The 20,453-nt window shown below is 52.0% G+C and overlaps 1 protein-coding gene across 1 annotated transcript in view; it reads left to right on the forward strand.

The window, feature by feature from the left end:
• Window positions 1–20,453, forward strand: part of LOC308515579 (CUB and sushi domain-containing protein 2-like) — a gene marked incomplete at its 5' end in the record, with an annotated part of 62,212 nt that overhangs the window by 40,045 nt on the left and 1,714 nt on the right. Inside the window, 2 exons of the mRNA XM_081086089.1 lie at window positions 1,287–1,390; window positions 4,450–4,562. Coding sequence (XP_080942215.1) covers window positions 1,287–1,390; window positions 4,450–4,562 — 217 coding nt within the window. The remainder of the gene's footprint in view (window positions 1–1,286; window positions 1,391–4,449; window positions 4,563–20,453) is intronic.

A 20,453-nucleotide genomic window follows, 5' to 3' on the forward strand; every position in this document is an offset into this window, starting at 1 on the left:
CCTCCCCCTCAACCCCGCAGGCATGCGGTCACCAAGCTCTCAGTGTTGCTGGGACCTGTGTCTGTCCTGTCCCCATCCCCTCCTCCATCCCTCACCTGGACCCCCACAGAAACCTCAAGCATCCTCCCCACCTCTGGCCTCACTCCTCCCACAGCGGTTCCCACACCAGCAGCCAGACTAATGCTTCCTCAAGCACCTATATGTCCCTGCCGCCCACTGTTTAAAACTTCTACCGCTCCTCCCTCAGAATGAGCCCCAGCTCTGCAGGGCAGGGGAGGTCTTGAGACCCTTCGAACCTAGCTCCAAGCAGACCCCCTAGTCCTGGCCCTTCTAGAGTCACCTCCTTGCACTAGAGGGCCAAGTACATTGTCCTCCACTCCCAGGCAAGGCAGCAGCAGGTGTGTTCAGTTTGTGGACTTGCCGTGGACTGACACTGAGTACTTGTTCTGGAATGTTCCATGTCTGCCACAGCACAGGCCTTGTGTATCTGACTCTACCCATCCCTCCCTCAGCACCCCCCATTGGCTGGTCTTCCACCCCCTCTGGATTCTCAGATCCTCCCTCCTGCCTCCACCGCAGGACAGCGAGCCACATGCCCCTCTGCCCTCCCCCAGCCCTCGCATGGGGTCCATCACCCCGTGTTGTGGTTGTCAGTTTGCTTCTCTGTCTCCCCTGCTCACTGAGAGCAGGGACTGTGTTGAACCCCAATGTTGAAACCCCATCCCCTAGCCTGGCATATGGTGAGTGCTCCATAAATATTTGTGAAAGGCAGGACTACAACAAGTAAGAGAGAAGAATCTTGTCGAAATCTCCTTCCTAGACCATTCATTTATTCAACAAATAAACAAAGAGGATGGAGAAAGCGGGCAGAGAGACTGAGAGAAGTCTGCAGGTCCCTGGGGGCAAATAGCTGAGATTCCACACGTGGCCTGAAAAATTGCCACCTCGCCCATGGGGGTTCCTGTGCATTAAAGCGTGAAGAACGAGTCTAATCATCTCAGAGTCGGCCAGATGTGCCTGGTGTTGCCATGGCAGCCCCCAGAATTGGGCAGATGTGCCATGAGCATCTTTGGAAAACATCAGGGGACCCCAGAGACTATATGGCCTGGAAGGAAATAGTTCACACTCAAAACGCGGGCATGGAACTGCTCAGTGTGGATTGAGGGTCGTGTAGGATGGTGCCCCGGGGACTCTGGGCATCAGAACATAACGAGGAAATGTCTTCCTGTTCTCAAGGCTCTCCCGGCTGCCCCTGTCTGCTCCCTAACCCCATGCTCCCTCCCTAGGTGATCAAGCTTGCCTTCGAGGAGTTTGACTTGGAGAGGGGCTATGACACCCTGACGGTCGGGGATGGTGGGCAGGACGGGGACCAGAAAACGGTCCTCTACATGTAAGTGAAGTAGGCATTCAGGTGGGAGGGCGGGAGCACGGTACCTTGGCTGAGGGTGGTGGGATGGGCTTGCTGGGGCTTGCCCGGTCCCCCAGACCACACTGCGACCAGGACAGGTGCCCTGTTGTGCTTCTAGTTCAGCAACAGTCCCTTCACCTCTCTCTACTCCAGCCAAGGGAAACAGAGCACTGGGCCACATTCTCACGAGGGATTCACAGGAAAAGTGTACAGAACGAGCAGTTCTAGGGAGCAGGGAAATAGCGGTTCTGTGGCTGTCTGCTTCGACACAGACTCTCCTGCCACCCAGCAGTTTTTCCTCAAGGCCAAGTACGTCCGTGGTGGTCTGACTTCAGACAGAGACATGAAAGTGCTTTGCTAACCTCCCTGCCTGCTCTTAACGATCTGGGAAGTGGGTGGTCCTAGAGAATTAGGACCACATGGACATACACATGCTCCGAGTCCAGAAAGGTTAGCATCGTATGGTCAGCCAAGGGAGAGGGTGCTGGCAGGCTCTCTGGGACTCCATGACATTGGGTCTTGGCTTCTCCTTTGCCCACCACCTGCTGCCTGTCAGGGAAATGCTCTTGTTAGATGCATGTGGTCCAGCGTCAGAGAAACAGGCCTGACCTCATCCATCTCCCCTGCCGAAAAGAAGGGGTGATTTCACATATGCTGAGCACCTACTGTGTGCCCAGGCACTGTGATGGGAACTTTCAGATCCGTTATCTCATTTAATCCCCACAACAGCCCTGTGAGGAAGGTGTTATTGTCCCCGTGTAGTAGGTGGGAAACGGACGCCCAGTAGTTGCAAAAGGTGGTTGGTGGCAGAATCAGCACTGAGTTCGAGTCTTTTGATTTCAGTGAGGGATAGCATCCCTTGCCATACCCCCTCCCAGCCAGGCTAGCTCCAGGCTAATACCCTCTGGTTTTAATAATGAATGAAAGATAGCTCTTCAGTAATAACTAGCTTGTCCAGGAGCTGTTCTGTTCTGGGAACTTCCCACACTTTCTCATACCTGCCTGGAGAAGATCCCATCAGGGCAGTTAGAGGACTCATGATGTTACCCGCCAAGTCAGTGACATGGCTAGGACGTGGGCTCTCTCAGGAGAAAGGGAGGAATGTGAGCCCTGCCTATTCCACTGTGTTAATCAGGGTTCGCCAGAGAAAGAGAACCAATAGGGTATATATAGAGAGAAAGGGGTTTATTGTAAGGAATTGGCTCACATGGTTATGGAGGCTGACAGATCTCAAGATCTGCAGGGTGAGTCGGCAAGTTGGAAACCCAGGAGAGTGATGATGCAATTGTGGTGTGGAGCCAGCAGGCTCAAGACCCAGGAAGAGCTAATGTTTCGGATCAAGTCCAAGGCAGGGAGAAAACCCCCACAATGTCCCAGCTAGAATTCAGACAGGAAGCAGCTTCTCTTAATCAAGGGAAGGTTAGCCTTTTTGTTCAGTTCAGGCCTTCAGCTGATTGGATGAGGCCCACCACAGTGGGGAGGGCAATCTGTTCACTCCATCTACCATTTAAATGTTAATCTCATCCGAAACCACAGACACACCAGGAATAACATCTGGACAGATATAGTCAGGATACCCCAGGGCCCAGCAAATTCAGATAGCCATCTCACCCACCTCTCCCTTCCTCTTGGTGCCTCCCCACCACTCACCTGTCCTGGATCGCCGACCTATATGGTGTATCCGCTCAGTGTGCCCAAGAGGTCCTTCCACAACCCCATGTGCTTTTCCGTGGAGAGAACCTTAGAAGAGCAAAGCTGAAAAGACTTGGGGATCATACAACCCAATCTCCTTCTTTAACATGGAGTGGAAAAGCCCAGAGATGCCCAGCATTTGCCCAAGGTCCTCCCACAAAGAATGGCAGAGCCAGGGCTTATACCCAGATCTTTGCACTAATGTAATGTGAGGGAGCTCCCAGCAAGTCCTGCAGCAGCCCAGGGACTCACCCATCACCCCCAGATCTCTTTAGGCCAACCTCCATCTCAAACCTTCAGGGAAGCACATGCAACATGGTCAGGCTCCTTTGTTGTCCCAATTGGGTCAAACAGGAAAAGCAGAGGCCTTGGCTTCTCTCTTGCTTCCTGCCACCCCGGAGTCAGAGCCAACCCTGGCCTGGCCTCCGTCTACTCGCGTGAGAGCCCCCAGATCAGGGATGTCACACAGGCTGGGCTGGTGAACCCCAGGTGGTCTGTCCCACTCCACCCCCATGGCACTCATGTGCTGAGCATCTCTCTGCAGCCAAGTCAACACCCCCGACCCCAGCTTTGAGACCCAGGGTAGAGCAGACCCATTAACGAAATCGCCCCCTCCACAGCCTGCAGTCCCCGTCTCTACGGTAAGGAAGCCAGGTTTCTTCCAGAAGCCCCAGCCTGTGCACTGGACGCTGGCTCTGCCACTCTGCAGCAAGCTGACCTCAGGAAAGCCGTTGCCCGTGTTGTGCCTTTGTCTTCTCATCTGTGCAGTGGGGATATAACCCCTCCCTCACTGGGCTAATGGGGGCAGTGAATGAGATAATGGGCGTCCCACTTGGGACGGTGTCACACTTGGATAGGTGCCTGGAAAATGTGAGCTGAGTGAGAAGCTTCCTGTGCTCAAACTTCAGAAAATGTGGCCCCGGGTCACGGCTGTGCTTTAAGCCTTATACTGGCAGGGAGGACACGTCGACTGAAAGGAATGGCTGGGTTCCCACCAGGGGAAGGGGTTTCTGTCTGTCTTCCCTGCAGTCCAGTTCACACGAGAAATCAGAGGTTACAGGGTGTGGACACCCCTTGAGTAGATCCCATTCCAGCTAGCCCTGCCCCCCGAGCCAGCGAGGACACAGATGTCTCTCATAAGCCCAGGGGTCTGGGCGAGGAAGTGGAGGTTGAGATTCAAGCTCTGCCCGTGGCCGAGGGGGCGAGGCGCTGAGTCCCTGGGCTCCAGTGTCAGGATTTGCCCGAGTTGGTCTTGCCCCGAGATGCTCCTGTAGGTGTCTTCAGTCGGCAGTCATTCTGGTGGGGTGCCATGGTGGGGCGCACACCTCTAAATCTCTCTCTCCTGACAGCCTGACAGGTACGTCGGTCCCAGATCTCATTGTCAGCACCAACCATCAAATGTGGCTCCTCTTCCAGACAGACGGCAGCGGCAGCTCCCTGGGATTCAAGGCCTCTTACGAAGGTAACTGCTCTTGGGGAGTGAGGGACCCGCCCTGGAGTCAGAGCCTCAGGGTCTGGATGTGGAATCAGCGAGCCCTGGGCTTGAACCTGATTGCGCACTAGCTTCCTCTCCTTGGAGCTCTTGACATCTCTGAGCCCCAGCCTCCATCCTTGTCCAGTGGGTCTTCTGGGTTGTTTTGAGGATTAGCTGAAGTAAATCACTTAGAATACTCGACACACAGCACTGGGCACATACTCAGTTCCATCCCCAACTCATACTAAGCTCATATAGACCTTTAAAAGGTCCCATAAACTGTCTAAATCTCAGTTACTTCCTACCTTCATACTGGAGATAGGAGCTTCCCAAGCTGCTACCCACTAGGGGTGTTGGAGTGATGAGAGGTTGTGCACAGTGCTAGGACAGACACACGCCTGAGGAGGGTACAGATGAGGGTGATGTTCATCTCTTGATGGAAATAGCCATTAAGGGAATGGCAGACGCTGGGACCCAAGAGATGCCACCAGCGTCACCCTTCCCTGCACTTCTATGTCTCCTGTTGACTCATGACTGCTAATGCCGACCCCCACAGAAAGGGGAGAAGCCATCCCCCAGGGACCTGTGAAGGCCCTGTTAGGTGTCAGGCCCCAGGCCAGCACTAGGGAGCAGATGCATCAGGCCCAGGCCCTGTGGCAAGGGGCTCACTCTTTCTGTAAAAGCTGGGGAGCTATTGCAGTCAGGGGGGCGTGGCAGAGCCCATGGAGCCATGGAGCGTGGCATCTTCCGGGGCATCAGGAAGTGTTTTATCCAGAAAGGGGGCCTTATGTCTTTAAAATGACAAGGTGACTACTAGAGAGACAGGAGGGAGAGGCGATCTTCCTGCACCCCAACTCAGAGACCTGAGCGTTCTACAGGAGGCTGTTTAGGGGGAGCAGTGCCAAAGACTCACTTCACTCCGTGGGCCTCACGCCCCAGTGCTCAGGGGTCCTTCTGTACCAGGACCTGGACTGTCTCCACCCGGGATGCACAGCGTGTCCTGGGGCTGCCCTGACGAAGAGCCTCGCACCGGATGGCTTGGTTCAAAGGCAGTGTGTTCTCTCACAGCTGGAGGCTAGGTGTCAGGAGGCAGTGCTCCCTCTGCGACTCTGGGTAGCGTCCTTGCCTCTTCCTAGCTTCCCTGGGGATCCTTCCCTCAGTCCTTGGTGTTCTTTGGCTTGTAGCTGTAGCTCTTCGGTCTCTACTTCTGTTGTCACATGCAGCCCTGCGTGACTCTCTCCCCCTCTTATAAGACACGACTCATAATGGATAAAGGGCCCTCCCTACCTCCAGTATGACCTCATCTAAACTTGATTACTTCTGCAAAGAACCTATTTCCAAATAAAGTCACATTCACAGTCACCAGGGGTTAGGATCCAACATATCTTTTGGGGAAGACAATTCAACCCATAACAGGAGGCCAGCCCATATTTCCTGCACTAACATTGTCATAGCTCAGTGCCCACTGGGGTGAGGACAGTGACTGCACTGTTCTAAGATCAGGAAGCATATGTCTGGATGAGACAGAGCAGCAGGCAGAGAGCATCTATTGCAGCGGTTCTCAACCTGTGGATCGAAACCCCTTTGGAGGTCGAACGACCCTTTCACAGGGGTCGCCTAAATACATCCTGCATATCAGATATTTACATTACAATTCATAACAGTAGCAAAATTACAGTTATGAAGTAGCAACAAAAATAATTGTATGGTCGGGGGTCACCACAACATGAGGAACTGTATTAAAGGGTCGCGGCATTAGGAAGGTTGAGAACCACTGATCTATTGGGTGACAAGCGCTGAGTTCAAATCCTGTTCTCTGGCTTTCTAACTCCAGAGCAGGTCAGGGAGCCTGTCTAGGGTTCCATTTCTTCATCTGTGAAGTGCAGATAATAATACAACCTAGCTCCCAGGGCTCCTGTGAAGATTACGCTTAGATAAAGAATGTGAAAGTAGGAAGTGTCGCACATTGCAACACAATAAGTGAGTAACTAAGGAGTGCAGACATAGGTAGTTAAAAGAATGGGCTCTTCTGGTGCCTGGAGTTACACTCAAGTAGCTGTGGGGCGGTGGAAAGAACATCAGGCAGGAAATCAGGAGATGCAGATTCAGGTCCAAGCTCTGGCACTCACTGCTTTGAAAAGGGGAATGAACTCGGGCACGGAGTTGCTAAGGTTCCCCCCTTTCTGAACTTCTGTGGATGTTCCGCAGTGATTGTTTCCAAAGTGGGAGGAATGATCCTGTCATCCACATGCCCTTACTCTGTCCATATTTTATCAATGGCTCAGGTTAGACATAAATAGCATGAGCTTGAAAGACAGGCCAGTACACCAGTCCACATGCAGAAAGATCTCGATGGGAGGGGCTGTGGGCTAAATTACCATGACCAGATGAAGCAGGGATAACTGTCAAGCATGTTTTAAGGTTCAAATAATTAGCTACTAGAATTGATCCCAGGGAGTTAGTGTGCTTTCTTCTGTTCTGATCAGGCATCAGAGAATTGAACTTAGATGTGGGGACCGCAGCTTGAGAGGGACACGGAAAGGACACAAGCCCAATGAAAAACGCTTATCCGGGGTAGAGTAAACTCAAGGGAGACCTGAGAGCTGGGTCCAAGTATTTGAAGGATTGTTTCGTGGGAAAGAAGAATTAGGCCTGTTTGGTGCAACCTCATTGGAATAGAAAGGGACTTGCTGAGAGCTCCGTGTGCCAGAAGCTTTATGTTCGTTATCTCGGGGTTTGCAGTGCCGGGTAAAGACTTGGAGTGCCCTCAGGGACCACCATGGTGGGGTAATAAATGGAGATAATAACGATCTCACAACATGTTAAGAAAGGGAAAGGAGATCACAGAAAGCTCCTGGCAGGGTGTCGGGCACAGAGGAACTTCCCCTGGAGGCTACTAAAGTTCCTCTCCACTCACACCTTCCACGATTGCACTGCTGTCCACTGGGTGTCCTTCTCTGCCCGGGGACACGTGGCTCCTTGCCATCCGCAGATGGCCAGATGACCTGTGCTTGCTCTGATAGGCCCCGGTTCTAGGGCCCCACCTCACACCTGCACTCCCACCTGGGCCCTGCCTCACATTCACACTCCCCACATGGGCCCTGCCTCACACCCGCACTCCCCACCTGGGCCCTGCCTCATGCCCGCACTCCCCACCTGGCCCTGCCTCACACCCGCACTCCCCACCTGGGCCCTGCCTCACACCCGCACTCCCCACCTGGGCCCTGCCTCACACCCGCACTCCCCACCTGGGCCCTGCCTCACACCCGCACTCCCCACCTGGGCCCTGCCTCACGCCCGCACTCCCCACCTGGGCCCTGCCTCACACCCGCACTCCCACCTGGACCCTGCCTCACACCCACACTCCCTCCTGGACCCTGCCTCACACCTGCACTCCCCACCTGGGCCCTGCCTCACACCTACACTCCCCACCTAGGGCCTTCGCTGCCCAGACTGGCTGAGAAATGAGATGGTTCACTGTGGCCACAGTGTAGGGTGTGGAGGCAGAGGTGGCAGAAGGCAGATCCTGGCCACGGAGAGCCTTGAGGCTTCATAAAGGGTTTGCACCTTGTCCAGTGGAAAGAACTGATGAAGGACCAAATGTCAGGATGGGCCTGCCTTTCCCTTCTTGTCCCTCTACCACTGACCGTTTATTGGAGGGGTGAAGCCAATTGATCTCACACCTTCATGATGAAGAGCCCCCTGTACTGTAAAAAAGGGTGATTGAGTTCCCTGGCATCTGCTGCGACTGTGCCCCCTAAGCTGCTCTCGGGGCTTCTCCCACCTGCAGCCACCTGCTTCTTCAGTGCTCTGGCCGCTCCCTTGGAGCACCTGCACGGTTCCTCACTGCCCTTCAGGGTGGGTACCTTTCAGTGTCTGTCCTTAACCTTCCATTCTCTCTTTGTAGAACCTTCCACAGTTGATCACATCCATTCTCATGGCTCCAGCCTCAACCTAAATGCCAGTGACTTCCAAATCTGTTCCCACTTGCATTTTAGTCCACTGGTGACACATTTTATATAGCTTCTCCCTCGGACATATCAAACCTAACCCATCTGTATTAGTCTGCTCGTAATGAAATGCCATAGGCTGGGTGGCTTAAACAGAAATTTATTTTCTCACAATTCTAGGCTAGAAATACAAGAGCGAGGTTCTGGCTGATTGAGTGTTGGTCCAGGCTCTCTTTCTGGCTTGCAGATGGCTGCCTTTCATGTGGCCTTTCCTCAGTGCATGCACACAGATAGACAGAGAGCAAGCCCTCTTTGTCTCTTCTCATAAAGACGCTAACCCTGTGGGATCAGGACCCCACCCATATGACCTCATTTAACCTTTATTACTTCCTTTGAGGCCCCATCTCCAAATACAGCCACATTGGGGGCTAGGCCTTCAGCATAGTAATTGGGCGGAGGCTGAGGACACAAACATTCATACTTAACACCATCCAAAATGAAGCTCTTCATCTCCCCCTCCCCACAGCCTCTGCCCCTGTGTCCCCATCTTAAGAGGCAGTGTCACCATCCATGCCGTCACTCCTTCTCCTTTCACCTCCTCCTCCCTCTCCCACCGCTAACTCTGTCCTGGACTCTGACAGTTCTCCCTCTGCAGCGCCCCAGCCCCTTGTCTTCTCAGCTGCCAGGCCCTCGTCGCCTCTCACTTGAGTGATAGCACAGGCCTCCTGCCCTGACTTGAGCCCCCACCCACCCCCATCTGCCACTTGCAGCATAGCCATGTCCCAGAATCCAAACCTGGCAGTTTCCTCCTCCTCAAAACAACTTTCAGGACAACTCCGCATTGCTTTCGGGTAAGGTAGGCATTCGCTTGGCATCCCAGGCTCTCCATGATGGTAATTCCAAGCCAAATTCTGGTTTTTATGAATCCATTCTAGGCAGAATTCCAGTTTATTCATCTCTATTGTCCATAGGGCCTAGCCCAGGGCCCGGCACACAGCATGTGCTCAGTAAAGCTCACAGAATTAAATTGTAATGATATTTTGCACAGGCTCACTAGAACACCCTTCCTCAGCACCCTTTCAATCCCCTATCCCCCACTTCACCAGCTCCCAGAACTTGGGTGCTGAGAGCCCACAACTTCTCCACTGCCCCCTGGGCTTTAGGGTCAGACAAACCCAACTTATAACTGAGTTCTGCTACTGGCTCTGTGCATGACCTTCAGCCAGTCTCTCATCTCCAAGCCTGAGTTTTCTCATGACTGAAAGGGGCTGATAAACATTTATCTCACAGGGAGGGGTCTTACAAGGACTCGGTGTAGTGAAGTGAGGGCCTGGCATTTAGCAAACACTCGGTTAAACACCTGCTCCCCTCCTCTGCATCTCCTCTCCCAAGCTGCATCCATGGCCCCAAGCCTGAAAATGACCTTCATCCCCCTCTCTTGGCCCTCTTCAAATCCTAGCTTCTGGCAAATTCCCTACAGCACAACTTGGCTCAGGGATGGGAGGGTGGCAGGGATGCAGGTGTTCCACAGGTGGCATGAGGCCCCTGAGAGCAGAGACCTCCTCCAGGCACACGTGGCCCGTCCTCATCAATACCTCCTCTGCCCCAGTTCACGTAGAGAGAAGCTTCCTTGGGGGCAGGCAGGTAACATTGAAGTATTACCCCTTTCTGCCCCTTGTTAAAAGTGTGATCCCCAATGGGAAAATTGGGAGATGTATTTCCTGAAAATTCTTCCAGCTCTGCTTGCCACACTCCCAGGGTGAGGTGGGGGAGGGGACTCAGGCTCCATCAATATCCGAGGAGTCTGAGCTGGAAACTCAGTCCCCCTGCATAGGGACAGCCAGCTGTAGGAAATGCATTCACAGTTGCAACTGCTTTGCTTCCGAGTAGAACAAGAAATATTTAAGGAACAGGCAATTAGCATTTACCAGAAACATAAAATTATATACAACTTGCTAACAAGTTTTATCATCAATCTGGGAGTCTCCTGGCTTCCTGACTTGGTGCCTGGGATCTGCAGCCTGGAGCTAAACCTGGGAGCCTGGCCCAGCGCAGGAAGGAGTGGGGCTGACCCTGGAGACAGGGAGGAGCGAGGGAATAGAGGTTATGTCCCCTGGTCCAGGGGCACTCATGTTGGAAATGAGGCCCCCTGGGTATTCAGTACTGCCAAAGCCCCTATTATCTGTCACAGATACTGTTCCGGACATCAGGGCCACAAGGACAACAAGACATGTCGTCTGTGCCTGCACCCAAGTCATAATCTGTCTTCATTAGAGATGAGGCAGTGCGAGAAGATGGGAAATATCAAGGAGGGGCAACTAATCTTGCTTGAGGGCATCAGGGAGGGCTTCCTGGAGGAGCTGGTGTCTGACACAGACCTGCTGGAAGGATGAAAAGAAGCTGGTCAGCAAATCTGAGAAAGAGGAAAGATTGGCTTAGAGAGCTGGCATGTGCGTAGGGTTGAAGCTAAGGCTTGTGCAGAAATAAAGATTTAGAGCAAGTAGGGAGACGATGGCCGAGACTAGCCCTCTCTCTGCCAGCAGTTCCTCTATCCCCTCTGCTGGTGGGCACAGGTGAGCCTCCTGAAAGAAGGTGCTGGAGCTGGGCCTGATAGGAGGCCAAGGGCAGCAGACCAGCACCATCGATTCCACTCCTTTCCAGACACTGCCTTTCCTCCTATCGGAATAGCATGCATGTGACCATTTTTCAGCCCAAATCTGACACCTCTGCTTCTTGTTTCATCCCCATAAGCTTAGAAGACCAAACTTTCTTAACTTCTTTCAAGAATGGCACCAGGCATGTTCCAGAGACACTCACTGAGTTTCCATGATACCCTTAAGGCTTCCTCAGGCACCAGGAGCTAGAGTTTACCTAGATTCAGGCAGCAGGTGCCTCCTCTCAGGAAAGACCAGTGGGGCCGGTGCTGTACCCTTCTGTCCTGGCCCTTGAGGGTAGGGTGACAAACAGCTAGAGGATGCCACAGCATTAAAATTTGACAGGAAATGGTTTGTCCCTGAGATGTACTCACCAAGTACAGGGACTTTTGCAAATGGCAAGCTCCAGTTTGGGGCAAATGCAGACAGCTTCGAGGCCACCTAGATATTCTACTTGTCCGTATTCGACCCTTCTCATAACCTGCGTCGGCCTGTCACATGCCCAGGACAGCGCTATGGAGGATGGAGGTGAGGAGGGAAGCATGTCAGCCACTTCAGCCTCCCAGACCCCTGTCCTATTTGTGAAAGTCATGTGCAGAGAGAGGTGCACAAATACCCCACGGTACACATACAGGTGCTTTGTGTCTCCTGCCTCCTTGTGCCCTTCCCATCGGAAGGAGACGTGGAGTGGGATGTGGTTCTAAGTCAAGCCATGAGATCCAGGTATGCCCAGAGGTCGTCTTAATGCCCCAGATATGCCCAGTCACTCGCCAGGGGGTTGCGCTGGTTGAACAGTGGATCTGTGGCACTTACTATGCGCAAGACTGTGCTTGGTTGTAGACACATCCCTCCTGCTCTCTAGAGAGCATCATCAAACCCCGGCCTGGAGGAACTGACGGCGTACAAAACAAAGCATAAACGAACTTTCAGTCCTTGAACCAGGCTCTTGTGGTCTCCATCAGACCAGCTACCTCGTCCCTCTTCATCACTTCCTGCCGCATGGAAGTTCTAACTCTTCTCCGATGCGACGCTCCCTTCCTCTGAGTCTCCTCTCCCGCTTCTCTCCTTCCATCCTCCCCTGTCATCCCTCAAACACTTACCGAGTGTCTCCTCTGTGCCTTGCACTCTACTAGAAGCTGGAGGGAGACATTTCAAAAGCCTGTCTCCTTCCTCAAGAAACTTTTCACTTCACAGGGAGAATCATAAGCCAAAGCCGCAGCTGTCACAGGAAGTCCTCCTAGGGGCTGGAAGTGGGAGAGAGCGCCTGGCTCGGCCGGGACATCCTAGGCAAGATCTCAGCCTGGGAAGCACTGGGGCTGACATGAATGGTGACGCTTTGTCTGGCAGACAAGCAGGGGTGTTCATTCGGGAGCAGAGGGACAGCAGGTGCCAAGTTAGAACCACGGGAGAGCCAGCTGGGCTCTGCCAACAACAGGCCAAGCCTGACAGTGAGGTAACACCTACTGGTTCCTGGGTACGTGCCATGTGCCGGACATTTTGACAATTGTCTTATATACACAAGCTCATTAAATCCTCAGAACAACCCTGTAAGGTGGGTGTTGTTACCACCACTTCCATTTTACAGATGACAAAAATGGAGCTCAGAGAGAATGAGAAATGGGTTCCAGGTCTACTCCTTAGCGCAGGGCCAGGATTTAGGCCCAGCATTCCCTGCCACCAGAGCCCTCGCTTGTCACCGCCGCTCTACCTTGCCTTCCCACAGGTCGCTCAGTTTTGTGGTGTACAAAGCTCAAGGTCAGTGATAGCCAAAGATGAAGCTGCAGTGGAGGGCCTAGGCCAGTGATGGCGAACCTTTTGAGCTCGGCGTGTCAGCATTTTGAAAAACCCTAACTTAACTCTGGTGCTGTGTCACATACAGAAATTTTTTGATATTTGCAACCATAGTAAAACAAAGACTTTTATTTTTGATATTTATTTTATATATTTAAATGCCATTTAACAAAGAAAAATCAACCAAAAAAATGAGTTCGTGTATCACCTCTGACACGCCATAGGTTCGCCATCACTGGCCTAGGCGAAGGTCCAGCCCTGCCGAGGAGATAGGCTTTTAGGAAGCTAGGAGAGAATCAGTGAGCAGGACGTGGTGATAAATGGATTTTTATTTCTGAGCGATCTCACGCTGCTTACAGTTCAGAAGAGAGGGAAGAAGCAGGGGACCAATTCTTGCCTGATGCCACCATCCAGCTGAGAAATTGTAGGGGAGACTAAGGCAGTGGGGGAAGGGCCTAGAGCTGAGGGGCCTGATGTGTAAAGGAGGAGGAGCCATATGAGGTGTTAATGAGGACTGTGGATGAGAGGGGAGGCGAGATCCAGGCTGATTCCATATCTGGCTTGGGCCACCTCCAGAAGCCTCTACCCCCGAGGCCTGCACTGCCCTCTGCTCTCCCAGAGGCTCTGTGGTCAGAGGCACACCTCCTCCCCTGCCCTCGTCATTTACATCATTTACGTCATTTACGCTGTAATTATTCCCATACCCACCTGACTAGGGCTTCTCCAAGGGCAGGGCCACGGATCAGGCTGCTCTGTGTCTTTAGTGCTGGCTGTGGCATTTGGCAGTTTCCATGGAATAAATATTAGCTGGACTCACACACTGAACAGGATAGTCTGTGTTCCAGGCGCTGTGTTAGTGCTGGGTGCAGAGTCAGCATCAGCAATTAACCAATGCCCACCTCCATAGGATGCACTTCGGGTGGGAACAGGAAACAAGGTCAGCCTGGCAGCCGGGGGCGGGGAAAGGGGCTGAGTGAGTGAATCGAGGGAAGAGGCAGTTAAGCTCCATGGGGGTGGAGATTTTTGTCCTTTTTTCCCACTTCTGTACCCCCGACGTCTAGAACAGTTAACTAAATAGGTGAATACTTAGAAAGGACAGTCAGTGCTACGAAGGAAGAGAATGGGGTGCAAAGAGAGAAAAGGAAATGGGGAGCATCCAGGCTGCTTTGTCCAGGGGGCATCTTTGAGGAGGCAACCTCTTACACTGCAGTCTACAGTGTGAGGCGTGGGAATATGAAAGGGTGAGGTGAAGAGGCCCCGGCTGAGAGAACAGTGAGTAAACAAAGGAACAAATGAATCGCATCCATTTGTAAAAGCACCAAATTGCAGCCCAAGCTTGGACACCCCCTCCTCCCTGCATGCAGCGCTGCCCTTCCTGGAGCACATCAAATGGAGAATTTATGGCGACACATGACGAAGTTCCCGCTGAAGAGACATTGTCATAAAAGAGGGCTGCAATTTGGTATTAGAAATTGAAAAACCTGGGAGAAGACCGAGGTTGATCACAGACGATAGGAACAGCACCGCTGAGAACGGGGAAAGCAAATAGGCTGAGCAGAGGCCAGCGTGATGGAATTCGGAGGCGTCTGTGAAGCGCTCATCTCGTGTCCCCAGCTTGCTTTTGGTAGGCAAAGGGGGAGAGAGAGAGAGATAAACATTATCGAATGGAATTACGTTAGGCCAGACAACAGGGAATTGCATGCATGATTTTCTCCAAGCCAGAATTTGGTTTATCTATTTGCACTTCGGGGCCCTGACATCGGACTTGGTCGGCACCTGACCAGAAGGTCAAGGTCAAGCACCTTTCAGGCAGAGCAGTAGAGGACAGGGAGCACCCTGCAGAAAGGCACAAGGCCTTGGTCCCTGTGTCCCCAGCAGAGGTTGATACCTGGCTTGGAAGGAAGGCCCAGATCAAGACAGGGGGTGTCAGAGGGACAGAAGCCAGGCACCAGCCCCCTCTACTTTCCTGGAAAGAGCTCCCAAACTGCTATTCTTCCTCTCCCCTCCACCCAATCCTGGCTCTGTGGTCTTTACATTCCCCTCTCCAATGCCTTGCACCTCTTTGCCAAAAGCCCCCTTAAACTTGACTTCCCCTTGAGGTCATCATTACCCTACAGCCCTCTGCAGTGTAAGCAACTCATGTCCCCAGGCCATGACTGTCTGTTGGAGAGGTGGGCTCATGTGCTCACTCTGCATTCTATTCCACCTGTGTAAACCCTTCTCCTTTGACCTTACGCTGTCTCCCTCCACCTGCGCCGCTTTCTACCTTCCTCATCAACATCTCCAGTCTCTTCCTCTCTCCTCTGCTTATCACCTTGCCTCTCAGTTTCTTGATCTTCTCACTTCCTCTCTGTGCACTCCAGCCAGACCTTGATCTCCAGCACCTCTGAAATCTTAACTCCACCCATCTGCTCTGCCACCCTTCGTCTCTCCAGCTTCTCCACTCATCGCCCCCGCCCCTCCTGTTCATCATCCTTTCCTCGACCTCTGATTCTCCTGCACCCCCACCTGCTCTTCTCACTTCTCTTCTCATTTAGCCTAAGCCCTTGGGTAACCCCTCAGCCATACCCTCTTTTAACAATACTCTCAACTCCTTGCCCCATTGTCCTTCCATTTCTCCATACCCAACCCGCCCCTCAATCAGTCCTGCAGCCCTTCCTCCTTTTCTGCGGGATCCACGTCACTGAGGGCTTCTGGGACAAGTCACACAGTCCTGCTCTTGGTTTCCCTGTAAATGAGGCATCTCCATCCACCCTCGTTGGGCCCCAGAGGTGCATGGAAGTCCATCCAGCCATGAGTTCCTCTTCTCCAGAGTGATTGCTTCAGACATTCTTATCAACATCTAATCTTCCTCCCCAGGACTGGTTGCTCACTCTCAGCAAAGACCATGACCTCCTCCTTTACTTAGAAAACAGAACCTGTGTCATCATCATAGGATCTCCTTCAGCCTTCTGTGATCCTACCTCAACACTCATTGCAATCACCTCTTCCCTTGTCCCCCCCAAGAGTCCCCAGGTCTCTCAGGCCCCGCCCCAGCGAGTGACTTTCAGGCAGGGCAGGGGAGCACAAGGGAGCCCATTCCTCCGGCCTTCTCTAGAGTCTCATGCCCTTGGTCCTCCATATCTTCAGTTAACTATGTGATATCTCTCATCCTCTCTGTCTACCTCTATATTTTATGTGTCTATCTCTCTCTTTATCTCTATTTCTATATCTCTCTCTCCTTCCCTGGCATTTAAACATGGTTAGGTTTCTCCCATCTTAAAAATATTTTAAACTGCCCCCTTAAGTGTGTTATCACCTAACTTCTCTCTACTCTGTCACTTCCAGGAAATGACATTTTTAAGTGGCATCCACTCTTCCTGTATTATCTTCCTCTTCTCCCATTAGGTGTTAGTCCCATTGTTACACTCAGTCTACTCCCCGCTAACTCGCCACTGACCTTCACTAACCTGCTTTTCAGTCCTGTGTAAACTTCCCAGCAGCATGCGGTGCTGTTGAGCTCCTTGAAGCTCATTCTTCTCTAAGCTTCTGTGGCCCCACTTTCCCCAGGATTTAATCTAACATTGTGCTGGTCCCTACAGTGGTCCTAAGGGTTCTGCCCTGGACTGACAACTCTTCTCACTCTCCTTGGGTGGTCTCATCCTTCGCATAGCTTCTTTTATCATCGGTGAGCTGAATCCAAATTCTGTACTTCTAGAGCAGATTTTAATCCTGACCTTAAGACCCATGACACCACTTTCTACTAGCGGTGTCCACTTGGATGTGCCGGTGTCCACTCAGCGTGACCTACTGCTGACCCCCAGACCTGCCCCTCCTCCCGCATTCTTATCTTAGTGGAAGCACACCCAGGGCCCAGGGCCCACCCTCCCGTCACTGTAGACCCATGCCTCTCCCCTCCCCCCTGTACCCTCACTCTCAGTGGGCCTAGGCTTCTTCTAGCTTCAGGCCTCCCAGATCTTTCTGTCTCTCTCCATCCCCTCTGCTCGTGCCCAGTCCGGGATGCTAACAGAACACCTCCCATATTACTGTGAGCCTCCCACCAGAAAGGAGGCTCCAGAGAGGCAGGGCTATGTCTGCCCCGTTCTCTGTGAACCCCCAGGGCTGGGGGCAGTGGCTCACTAAGTAGACATGCAGGCATTTGTTAAATGAATGAATGATCCCTCTGCCTCCAGAATGACTGCTCCTGGCTGTTCTCCAGACAGCAGTCGGGCTGATCTTTCAGAATATACAATATGAAATGCTAAATAGAATGGACCCCTTTGTGGACTCCCAATTGCCTATTATCTGTAGCTCACTCTTATTAGCAGATCTCACAGGCCCTTCCATGGGTTGGCCCTGCTGCTTTCTCCAGCCACATCTCTCAGCACCTTGCCAACAGTACCTTGTGTGTAGAAAGGCAATATTGCACAGTGGTTAGGAGCCCTGGGACCATTCAACCTATTTGGATCTTTGATCCACCATTCTCTAGCTCTATGGCCTTACATGATTGATCTGTGCCTCAGTTTCCTTCATTTTAAAGTGGCTATAATAGTACTACCTCTCAGGGTTACTGTAAGGATGAAATGAGTCAATCTGTCTAAAGTGCTCCTAGTGACTGCCAGCACATAACCAGCACCAGAGTTATTAGTTATAACAACTGTTAGCCAGTTAGTATCACTGTTGTCATTGCAGTCCTACAGTCTTACCACTGAGACTTTGCATGGCCTCATCTCCACCTCAAGGGTGCTTCTTCTCCCTTCTCTCCCACTCATTCCTCTCTTTCTCCCCAGCTTCCCTGAAATATAATTAACAGATAACATTGTGTAAGTGTGTGTACAACATGATGACTTGATATGCGTATATATTGTGAAATGGGTACCACAATATGATTAGCCAACACAACCATGATCTCATATAGTTACAATTTGTGTGCGTGTGATGAGAACTTTTAACATCAACTCTTTTCACAACTTTCAAATATACAATATAGTATTGTGAACTATAGTCACCATGCTGTGCATTATGTCTCCAGAACTTACTCATCTTATAACTGGAACTTTGTACCCTTTGACCAACATCTCCCCATTCCCTTATCACCCCAGCCTTGGCAACCACTGCTCTACTCTTTGTTTCTATGAGTTTAGATTTGTTAGATTCCATGTATAAGTGAGATCATACAGTATTTATCTTTCTCTGTCTGGCTTATGTCACATAGCATAGGGCCCTCAAATTTCATTCATTTTGTCACATATGGCAAGATTTCCTTCTTGATTATGGCTGAATAATGCTCCAGAGTGTGTGTGTGTTGGGGGGGGGGGGTGTATGTATACTACATTTTCCTTATTCATTCATCTATCCATGTCTTGGCTATTGTAAATGATGCTGCAATGAATCCCCCTGTTGTTTCACCTCCTGGCTCCTGCCCAGGCTTCAGACCTCAGCTTAGACATTATCTCCTCCAAGAAGCCTTCCCTGATGCCAGGGCTGGGACTGGGGTGAGGGGAGCAAGGCACTCACCTTGGGCATAAAATTTAAAGGAGTTGAAGGATGCCAAAAACTCAGTAATTAAGACAAATATTTTAATGTAAATTTAAAATCAAGATTAATGGAAAATGTCGATGATTGAATACATCAACATTTGAAATAACCACAGGCTCTCATGATCAGGACTAGAGTGAGACCAGTGAGGTGAGTCATCCAAGTGCAAGGTCAGATCTGGTCTTCAGTTTAGGTGTTGGTACTTTTCTTAATGTTGGATTGCATTCCTAGTCATTAATTTTGGGTTCCTAAAAAAATATTACACTCTATGAGATAGTGTGTTGATTCCTGAGCTTTTGCTGACCCCTGAAGTTTTGTGCCCAAGGTTAGTGCCTCACTCCCCACATCCTGTTTCCAGCCCCACCCTCCAAGTTTGCGTTAGGTATCCTTCTGGGCCCTTCCACAGCACAATCACACAGAGTCATAAATACCTTCTCCCTCGCCGTCACAACTAGGTTGTTCGGCCATGGACAGCAGGACCCAAGTCCATATCTCTGGTCTCTAGCACAGGGACTGGCACATAGCAGGTGCTCTGGTGGCACTGACGGCAGGAGAAATGGGGTGGATGTGGGCATGGGGGAAGGCCCATACCTACACCTGGGGGAGAGCTGGCAGATTCCTCCCGCCCTCTGAGGACGCTGGTCCTCTTGAGCTGATCACACCCTCAGACTAGCAGCTGTTGGCAGGGACATTGAAGGTGTACCCCACATGTGTATCTTCTACAGCACGGTGGGACGTCACTAAGCAACCTTAAGTCTGGGTCTTAGCTTACGGAGTAGGATTCAGCTGTCTTCAGATGCTGGGTAACTTCCATTAGGTCTCTGAATGGCTGCAGTGACAGTCCTTGCCAGGGTCTCACACCCCGGGTAAAAGGGAACCCCTGGAAGAAGGAGGGCCTTACTGCTTGCTTCTCCAGATTAATTTGTCCCAGAGGCCCCTTCTTCCTTCCCTCGGAGACCCTATATTTCGGGGACCTAGAGCAAAGCCATCACCTTCCCGGGAGTGCCTCAGTGTGTGCCCCCAGGCCCTGCACAGGAAAGCCAGCATCAGAGGGGATCGGAGGTGCTTTCAGCAGGTATGTGTGTAGAAGGTGAGGCCCAGAGGACTTGTGTGATGAGAAATGGGAGAGCCGATCTGTATATGAGCCCTTAGACCTGGCACCTGGCCTGGTCCACCCACTTTCCCTCACACCCGAGGACCCTAGATGTTTGACCGAGACCACACACACGCACACACACACTCACACACACACCCTTCTTTCTGCCAGCTCTCAGCAGGGAGCTGGAGGCCCTGGTTTGGGGGATAGCATGAATGTGACAACCAAGTGTCCGCCCATATAGGGCAGTGCACAGGGCCGCCTGTTAGGTCACACACGGCAACTTTGGGGACTGTGGCTCCTGGCAGCCCATAATGTCTACAGAAAAGCCAGGGTCCCTTTGGCCTGACAAGTCTGAGAAGGTGTCCAAAAACCTGCCGTTACTCCAGCCCCCTCTCTCCCAAATCATAGGGCTCTTCCAGTCCTCACTTACCATCTGTCACTTCACTCATTTTCCCCTCAGGATGCCTTCCTCCCTGGGAGCTGAGCTTCTCCTCCTCCCCTCTCTTCTGTCTTCCCCATCCTCCCCTCCTGCCTTCTCCACCAACATCTCTCACACCAAACACAGGGCTGGCGGAAGTGGGGGTGTCTCCTCCAGAGGAAACTCCAGGGTCTTGGCCAGGACAGATTCCTTTCCTGGGGCGCCTGGGTCCCAAATGACTCTCCCGTGAGGCAGCCAGCCCGTTGTGCCCCCTGAGCCCAGGCCCCAGAGCTGCCGCAGGGAACCCAGCCCAAGTCTGACTCACCACTGTTGAATCAGATGAACTTAAAAGCATAGCTAACAAGTCATTTGTTTCATTTTACCTGCCTCCATCTCAAATTGAATTTTAAAAAATACCTTCATGCAAGTGCTTCCCTATCAGAAAGCAGC

This window comes from Myotis nattereri (genome assembly GCF_964212035.1).
Source record: "Myotis nattereri genome assembly, chromosome: 3".
In the NCBI taxonomy this organism is placed as follows: domain Eukaryota; kingdom Metazoa; phylum Chordata; class Mammalia; order Chiroptera; family Vespertilionidae; genus Myotis; species Myotis nattereri.